This window comes from Takifugu rubripes, chromosome 1 (assembly GCF_901000725.2).
Source record: "Takifugu rubripes chromosome 1, fTakRub1.2, whole genome shotgun sequence".
Lineage (NCBI taxonomy): Eukaryota > Metazoa > Chordata > Actinopteri > Tetraodontiformes > Tetraodontidae > Takifugu > Takifugu rubripes.
This window is the reverse complement of record NC_042285.1, coordinates 27,623,612-27,632,024: the sequence shown is the minus strand read 5'-3', so window position 1 is coordinate 27,632,024 and position 8,413 is coordinate 27,623,612. Positions and strand designations below refer to the sequence as shown.

The 8,413-nt window shown below is 46.3% G+C and overlaps 2 protein-coding genes and 1 non-coding gene across 5 annotated transcripts; all 3 read left to right on the top strand.

Annotated features, from left to right (window-relative positions):
• Positions 1–234: 234 nt before the first annotated feature.
• Positions 235–7,160, top strand: cops8 (COP9 signalosome subunit 8). The gene is made up of 7 exons (XM_029846003.1): positions 235–376; positions 963–1,033; positions 1,202–1,250; positions 1,559–1,691; positions 5,499–5,606; positions 5,706–5,768; positions 6,386–7,160. Exons 1-7 carry the CDS (start codon positions 305–307, stop codon positions 6,463–6,465), a joined length of 576 nt encoding a protein of 191 aa, XP_029701863.1. The 5' UTR covers positions 235–304; the 3' UTR covers positions 6,466–7,160.
• On the top strand, positions 2,426–4,208 carry LOC101067000 (E3 ubiquitin-protein ligase TRIM63-like). Of its 3 annotated transcripts, none has more exons than XM_029845994.1 (2): positions 2,427–3,649; positions 3,680–4,208. In XM_029845994.1, exons 1-2 carry the CDS (start codon positions 2,598–2,600, stop codon positions 3,687–3,689), a joined length of 1,062 nt encoding a protein of 353 aa, XP_029701854.1. In that variant the 5' UTR covers positions 2,427–2,597; the 3' UTR covers positions 3,690–4,208. The 3 variants fall into 3 exon arrangements, with proteins under 3 accessions (XP_003962190.2, XP_029701854.1, XP_029701849.1); XM_029845989.1 differs by having other exon boundaries at positions 2,427–3,629; positions 3,660–4,206; XM_003962141.3 differs by having other exon boundaries at positions 2,426–4,208.
• A 720-nt stretch (positions 7,161–7,880) lies between the features above and the next one.
• Positions 7,881–7,954, top strand: trnai-aau (transfer RNA isoleucine (anticodon AAU)). The gene has a single exon. It is a non-coding gene; the product is annotated as a tRNA-Ile (tRNA).
• The last annotated feature ends 459 nt before the right edge of the window (positions 7,955–8,413 follow it).

The following is an 8,413-nucleotide window of genomic DNA, read 5'->3' as shown; positions in this document are numbered from 1 at the left end:
TGTTTTTCTGTTTGAAGTACTTTTATCACTTATCAACAGCCACCCCAGAAACTCAGCTGGGAGACTGACATTGAGCTGAAGAAAGGTTTCCATGGGATAAACCCTCAATCATAATAATAACGTACTCAAAGAAAGAAAGAAAAAACACCAAAACACTTAGTTTTTACGTCTTTTACTGGCTCAAATCTTATCTGGTGGTTATTTGCACTCCATCCAATAGAGGGCAGTGATGCGCCCAGTGTGTCGTTGCTCTGACGTAATTATACCGAAGAAGAAGCTTCCGGTGCAGCAGCTGGGCATCATCATGCCTAGTGCTGTGATGATGGAGGAAAATTTTGATAAGTTATTAGACCAATGTGAAACTCAAGAGCTGGAGGTAAGCGTTGGATGCCAGAATGCATATTCCCTTTCGTGCTGTAGTAAATGTCAATCCCTGCTGTCCCCCTTTGACAGATTTGTTTGTGACAGTTACCTGAAGGTAGGCTAGCACCAGGGCTAAGCAGACAAGTTGTTTCAATCTTTCCGAGAAAACTCTATTTTAGATAATTTTTGCTTGAGGTGTGCTTTGAATCAACTCGTAGACCAACGAATACCATGTAAATACAGTAGGCAATCAAACTGTATCGTCATTCCTACTCTTGTTGCTGTTAGCGCACAGCAGATAGCTGAGCTAGCTAACGCAACTCATCATTACATTCATAGTTACTCCCGTTTATTTATTTATTTTCTGCATCTAAAACGTGTAATGTTGATCTCAAACTCGGGAAAGACCTTGTTCGTAAATATACAGATGTTACAAGAATTCGATAACCGCTGTAAACTGTTTCTCTATGTTACGCTTTGTGGTATTGAATGAGGAGACTACAGTGAAATGTTCTAGATAATAATTAGTCGATGAGATTTGTCACGTTATACGTTAAGTTTTCTTTGGATGCATTTCCTTATGTCATTCATGTGAACAGGCTCCAGGGGGCATCGCCACTCCTCAGGTCTACGCTCAGCTGCTGTCTCTCTATTTCCTTCATAATGACATGTGAGTTGACTCCACGCAAACTGCAGCTGGGATCGGAACCCTTCGCAGTTGGTGTTTGGCCTCCTGAAAGTGAGGCACAGCACCGGCTTAATTTAGAGACAAAAGCCTTCAGGAAATAAAGAGAAAAATCCCCAAGTCATTGTAATGTTGTGGTGTTTTGTCAAACAGGAATAATGCCAGATATCTGTGGAAACGGACCCCACAGGCAATAAAGTCGGTAAGCAAAAGGTTTACTCACCCATACACCTCTAAATGATAAATAGCCCACCATATTTCTTCTAATTGACATATATATCTTTTATCTACATGAAATAGGACTTTTGTCCATGTCAGTTATTAATTTTTATTTTCAAACCTCCTAATGTGGTTGTTTTTAATAGTTTTTAGAAGCTCGTAGTTCACACCCAGGGGCCTGACGGGGGGGGGGGGGGGGCTTGTGTTAATGTCCACAGTTTACAGGAGTCACTGATTCGGGGCCCCTCTGGTTGTATCTAGGAAATCAAATGCTTCAATGTTTATGTGCAGGCAAACCCTGAATTAACGGCTATTTGGGCTGTCGGCCAGCGGATTTGGCAGCGCGACTTTCCAGGAATCTACACAGCGATTGCAGCCTTCCAGTGGTCGGAGAATATTCTTCCAGTCATGGAAGCCCTTCGAGGTAAACATCTAATCGTATCGATTTCTCCATCTATCAGTTTGTCAAACAACCATTACGAGGAAAGATAATGTTTCATTGTGCTTTCCTAGCATGAATTTCCATCAATTTTATTATATTATTCACTCATAGGGAAGTGCACGTGCAGGCATGTTATGTTTTATGGAATTTAGGATCGATTTGGTTGTTTTGTTGACATGAAATGATTTCCCTCGTGCTCAGAGGTTTGGCTGTCTGTGTTGTAAGAGCGTAAGAATAGCTTCTCCTGCGTGTTCTCGGTACCTTGTGTTGATGTCCTCGAGCTGCTGATGTGGATGGTGTCATAAGACAGTTGCGCAATAACTGCTGATGACATCTCGGTTGGGGCTGTGAAGTGGTGAATTTAATGGAATTAAATTTAATCACCTGGATGGAACATGGAACATAAACATGGTGGCAAAAACAATAAATCGGAGCGTCTAAATGACCGAAACAGCGCAGGACTCGTGCACTGTTGACATCAACATGTTTACCATTTAGACCTGGCTGTGCCCCCCAGCAGAGGCTCCTGAGTCATGTCACATGGACCCTGGTGTTCTCAGCACAGTCCACCGTTTCTGACCTTGCCAAGAGGATACAAAGTGCCCACTGGGACATGTGACACATGCAGGGGTGGGGGGGGGTGCATTTCTTTGAAAAGGTCCCAAGGCAGCAAGCAAGCAAGAATGTGTGCTCTGGTTGGTGGAGCGGATCAGATGACACCAGCTGTGAGGGGCTGCTATAAAGGAGAGAGCGGCTAAAGCTCAGCCAGATTAGTCGTCCGCACATGAGGCAGGACATAGCGAGGACAACACCACAGGAGGGGGACAGTTTTCTTTCGTGAGAGTTAGTCAGGTCAGCAGTCTGACTGTAGACGAAAACCTTTGCAGGATGGACGTTCAGAGGACAGGATCGATGGTTCGGCCACCGAGCCCCATGGATAGCCTGGAGAAGCAGCTGAGCTGCCCCATCTGTCTGGACATGTTCACCAAGCCTGTGGTCATCCTGCCCTGCCAGCACAACCTGTGCCGCAGTTGTGCCAGCGACCTCTACGACTCCCGCAACCCGTACCGCTTTTCTGGCGGCGTCTTCCGTTGTCCTACCTGCCGATTTGAGGTCGTTCTTGACCGCCACGGTGTGCACGGCCTCCAGCGCAACCTGTTGGTGGAAAATATTATCGATATTTACAAGCAGCAGCAAGAACTCAGCGGCGGCGGCGGCAACACAGAAACCAGCCTGAAGACTAAAGAATCGAACGAGCCCATGTGCCAGGAGCACGAAGGGGAGAAGATCAACATCTACTGCGTGACCTGCCAGGTCCCCACCTGCTCGCTCTGCAAAGTCTTTGGCCAGCATAAAGACTGCGAGGTTGCAACTTTAATGACCGTTTACGAGAACCAGAAGGCTGAGCTGAGCAACGCCATCGACACCCTGGTAGCCAGCAACGGGCGCCTCCAGGCCCTGCTCAACCAGATGGAGGACGCCTGCCGTGCGGTTCAGGACAACGCCCAGAATGCTAAGCAAGGGCTCTCTGAACGCTTTGACCTGTTGTACGCTGTCCTCGAAGAGCGCAAGGCCTTTCTCCTGGACCAGATCGGCAAAGAGCAAGATCAGAAGGTGGCGTCCCTCCGGGAGCTGGCCAAGCGTTACGGCGAGCGACTGCAGGCCAGTACAGAGCTCACGGACACGGCTGTGAGGGCGCTGGAGCAAGGCGGCGCTGCGGAATTCTTGGTGGCCTCCAAGAACATCATCACGCAAACCAAAGACGCAGCCAAGTCCTCCATGGGACAGGACAGGCCAGAGCCTGGGTTTGAGAAGATGGACCATTTCACCGTGTCAACAGAGCACGTGGAAGCTGTCCTGGCCAAAATGGACTTTGGAGTCACTGACGATGAATTTGAGGATGCAGAAGAAGAAGAGGAAGAGGAGGAGGAGGAGGAGGAGGAGGAGGAGGAGGAGGAGGAGGAGGAGGAAGAAGAATAATAATAATAATTGAATATGGACTGTGGAAAAAAAAAATAGGTTGTTTTTCGTTAGTTTTTGGTACAGGGAGGGTCTGATGCAGAGAAAGAAATGAAGAAATCGGTTGTTGATGAGCTCAAAGGGCTTGAATCTTTTCAGTGCAATATTTCAGTGTTATTTTCTTAACTTTTTTTTATACTTTTGTACTTCTGATCAATTTGAATGGACAATTTCTGTTGATAGATGTAAATACAGACCGAAGATTGATCCTTTTTCTTGTATGTAACATCTGAGAAGCTTTGGAGTCACTGTTTAAGTTTGTGATGGATCCGTGATCAGTTCCTGTAGGCACCAACCCTCTATAATGGAATGTGGAATAAAACTGCATGATGTTAAACAGCCAGTCGCTTCACTGCCAAACAAAAGGAAGAAACAGAATTTTATTTAAGTCGCAGTTCAGTTTTTAGACCCCCTTCCCTCAGGCCAGGGCTGCTCTTACTTGGCAATATGCTGCATTTAAAAATAAAAGTCCTTGCCATGCCCTGTCTGCTTTGCCTTTGCTGGTGAAAACTTGGGGCTATATTTAAGAGGTGAGAGGGGGAGAAATGATAGCGACCCTTGAATAGATTGTCAGGACGGGCCAGGTCCTGTTTCTCTGCCATAAACCTCACGGACCTCTTGCTCAGCAGCTCCCACCCAGCCCCAGAGCGTCAGGAGGGCAGACTAAGAAAGGCCAGTCCAGCTGCCACATGAGTCAGTGCTTAACGGTCGAGGGGCCAGAGGTAAAAATACACGTGTGCTTTGAGGACCGGGTTACAAAAAAGCCCCCTGTGGTGACCTGGTTGGTACTATTTGGAACGTCTGCTCAGAGACCTCATTTCATTTCCTGAACATTCCAGTTCTAGACGGTTGTTCCGTCACAAAAGAGCAGATTTATGATCTGAGATAAGAGTTCCCATTTAACTGATGGGACTTTTCCACCCACAAGTGTGGGAAAACAATCTGACTTCATGGTGAAACAATATTTCATCAGACATCACAACATGATTCTATCTTTCAAACGTGGTTAAAGCACAACTGACAAACAAAAAAATGGCTGTTTTGACAGTCTTTCAGGTTCTAGTTTCTTTCACCTCATTTGAGACAACAGGAGGCTGTTTGGAGGAGCGGGCGGGAGAAGGTTCTGGACAAATCTCTGGCCTTCCTCACAGCTGTCTCGCCTCATCCCACTTGTTATTGTTACTGCTGCTAGCTGCTCCAACAGACCGTGTTGGTACACACTACGCGTTGCTAGGCTATAAAACAGGCAAGGCCACAACCCCTGCGGCCTCTCTGTGATAGAGGCCGCGGCGGCAGCAGATACGTGCTGCTGGAATCACCTCGTACACTTGAAGTTATCTCCTCCGTTCCAAGGCAGGTCGGATATTTAGAGCAGCCGTGACGTTATGGAAGCCAAAGGTGGCGTCTGCTGATAAACGGGGCGGCCTGTGAAGGGACCGGTCTCCGTCCATCACGCCATTCGCCATACAGCAGAAAGAATCAGAGAAATCCACCGCTTTTGTTTGGAGGTTGTCCACATCATGGGGCAAAGCTGTCACTGTAGCCTCCTCAAGATGTAACATCTGACGGTCGAACAGATTTGTGTTTTACTGCTCACCCGAACGCTCAATTGGAGCATTACGAGAGGAGCCTGAACCAAAACCAAGAAGGGATTATCCAAAGAATGTTCGTCAGCGACTGCTAATAATGCTGGTTTGTTGCGACGTTTCCTTGTGATAACGAACAAACCCACTCAACGCACGAACGCACCCCTGTTGTTGGTATTCACAGAGAGCACGCGGCAACGAGCGTACAGTCTGGTCGCTCAGGCGTACACGTCCATCTCCGCAGAAGACTTTGCTGCTTTTGTGGGCTACTCAGTGGAGGAGGCAGTTAAAGGTATGGATGTTTCCACAGGCTGTAATAGAGTTAATGTCCCTCTCTTTACTGTTGTAGGGGGACTCACCCCCCCTGTTTTTTCTTTTCTTTCCCCCAAAGGTGTTGTGAGCCAAGGCTGGCAAGCAGACCCTGCTACCAGGATGGTTATGCCCAAAAAGCCCGGTAGGTGGCAGTGTCGTGCTGTGAAATATTTGGAATTCCGGCCTCCACCTCTCTGTCTTAAGTGGATGAAGCTAAATGTGGAGAGTCGTGATTTAGGAGCCATTTCACTCCAGCAGAGATAAAAGACTCAAATCATTTGAAATGTTAAAACTCCCTCCAAGTCTTCTTCATCCTTTTCATTCCTCGTGTGGTTATTTGTGTTGGACTTCTATCATGTCCTCAATTCCAAGGAGACATTTACTGATCTGTTGATCCAACTCGTTGGATAAATGTGATTGATGTAGAGAGAGAAAATAGCTGCAGCAAAACTAGCAAAAACCCATCTTTGACATTTTCTGGCCTCCCGTGAACGTTAAAAGAACAATTTCCCTTTATTTGTCATTTACTTCACACATCAGTGCTGCTTCAAACAGTTTTGGAGGATTGCAAAAATAAAAGATTTGGTTTTCCAAAAAGCCTTTTTGTGACTTCTGGCGAGGGCAGAAGTCAGGGGTTAAAAGGCGAACACGTGGGCTTGTAAACCACCCAGCTCCATCTGGGGGGACGCGGGGAGATAGATGGTGCTTGGCACGCTGAGGAATCCCCCTCTGACTCAGCTTCTCCTCCTCTCTCCACAGATCCTCCCCCAGTCTCATTGGTTCCAAATGAGCAGCAGTTGGCCAGACTCACTGACTACGTGGCTTTCCTCGAGAACTGACAACCCACCGCGGCCGCATCCCCTTGTCTTTTTGTGTAGCCTGAAATTTGGACAGACCCTTTTCCCACGTCCAGCAGGGACCCCCCCCCCCTCCCCATAAAGTGAAAGCAGAGCGGCAGCCATGGTCCTCTCTATGTTCGACTCGCTCTCCCCCCGCTGCTGCCGAGTTAAATCCACCCAATAAGTTCCCTCGTCAGTTCTTATCGACGCACTTGGTTCGTGTTCTTTTGTTCCTGCAGCCCAGCTGAAATATCTGATGTTTGGAAGGAGGTGGAACATGTGGAAGAGGAATAGAGCCGCTTTTGAGAACTTTTCAGTTCTTAGATGTATAAATAAAGAGGCAATTATCCAAAACTTGTTAGAATTCTGATAAAGTAATTCAAACACATTTCTGTGCGACGATACAAGAAGAAGAGTTTGAATTCACAAGGAATTCTGAAGTTTCTCCACATGTGGCTGGAAGCCTTCCGCCGGCTCAGGAATGCCTTTCCCATCGGTGTCTGTCCCCCCTCCTCTCCCTCCAGCACCCTTCGGTCATCAGCTGAGTGGTTTTCAGGATATTCAGCACGTATGCATCAACATATGGATTCACTCTTTATGACTGTCCACTTCTTGTTTTGACTGCTGAATAAATATATAGTTGTTTCTTATTCAGTCTTGTGTTGTTGTTTACAGCACAGACTGCTTCCATTCATGGTTGATTATTGGCTTCTGTTTGGCTCTTGTTACCTTTTAATATCCAGTAATTTAAGGAGAAAAAGGAGCCTTTTAACCCCTGATGGAACAATAGTGGAAGGTTATATCTATTCATTCTAATAAAATACACACACTCTCAGTTAAAACCTGACGGCTGCAAATGCCCTTTTTATTGTATAAATGGAATGTTGCTGCCTTGTAAAAAGTCCCTCCTCACCAGACCGACTTGCTTTCATTCAAATATTACAGATTTTCTACACATCAAGACTCATCCCTTTAAATCTATGTATAGACGGTGTTTTTCTATAGCAGCACGTGTTGCAGCCGCCGAGATGCCAGGACCACTGGGCAGGAGTGTGAACAGTAACTGACCCGGGGTCTGTCATCAGGGCCAGTCTGAGCCTATATTTAGTCTATAGCTGGGTAACCGGAGAACCCAGATCAGATAAAGCTTCACTTATTGTCCCCCCAGAGCTTTTTAGAAGGTGTGTCTGCTTCATTTCTCAGAATGTTCAAATGCAATACATTTACTCCCCCTCTGTGTGTGTGTGTGTCTGTGTCTCATGAACATTCCCAGTGCTCATTATTTACCTCACCAGCTGTTTGCATGTTAACTTGTGTGTCTCTGTCATATTTTTATGTGTGTGTGTCTGTATCTCTCACTGTATCGATGTTGTGGCAACAGGTTGTAATGTAAACAGTTGTACCCCCAGTCACGTGGCCGGTTAGCTCAGTTGGTTAGAGCGTGGTGCTAATAACGCCAAGGTCGCGGGTTCGATCCCCGTACGGGCCATGTACTTTTTCTTGACTATATTGAATTTATATTATATTTTTTTATCTATCTAAATATCAAAGAAAGTTTGGAGTGTCACCATCTCGAATCCCAAACCAAGGAAAAGATTATGGGCAACAGCCCATTTAATAAAATATCCCTCTGCAACTGACCCAGAACAATGATGGTTTATCAGTGTCCCTGGTGTGACCTGATAAGCTTCCCAGGTTTTCAGAGGTGGGCTTTCCATGCCTATGCGGCATTTTCAGATGCTAAAATTCTTTTAGGCGGTTAATGCTGAGCAGCTCAGCAACTGTCAATAAACCAGCTCAGTTTTACAGGTTCCTTATTAAAAATGTCAAAGCTGTTGCAGAGCAGATGGGAGGACACTTTGAAGTGAGGCCATAAGGTCAAGAGTTTCCACAAAAGCATTTTTACTGAATGCTGAGGCTACTTACGGCATATACACATGTTTGACTT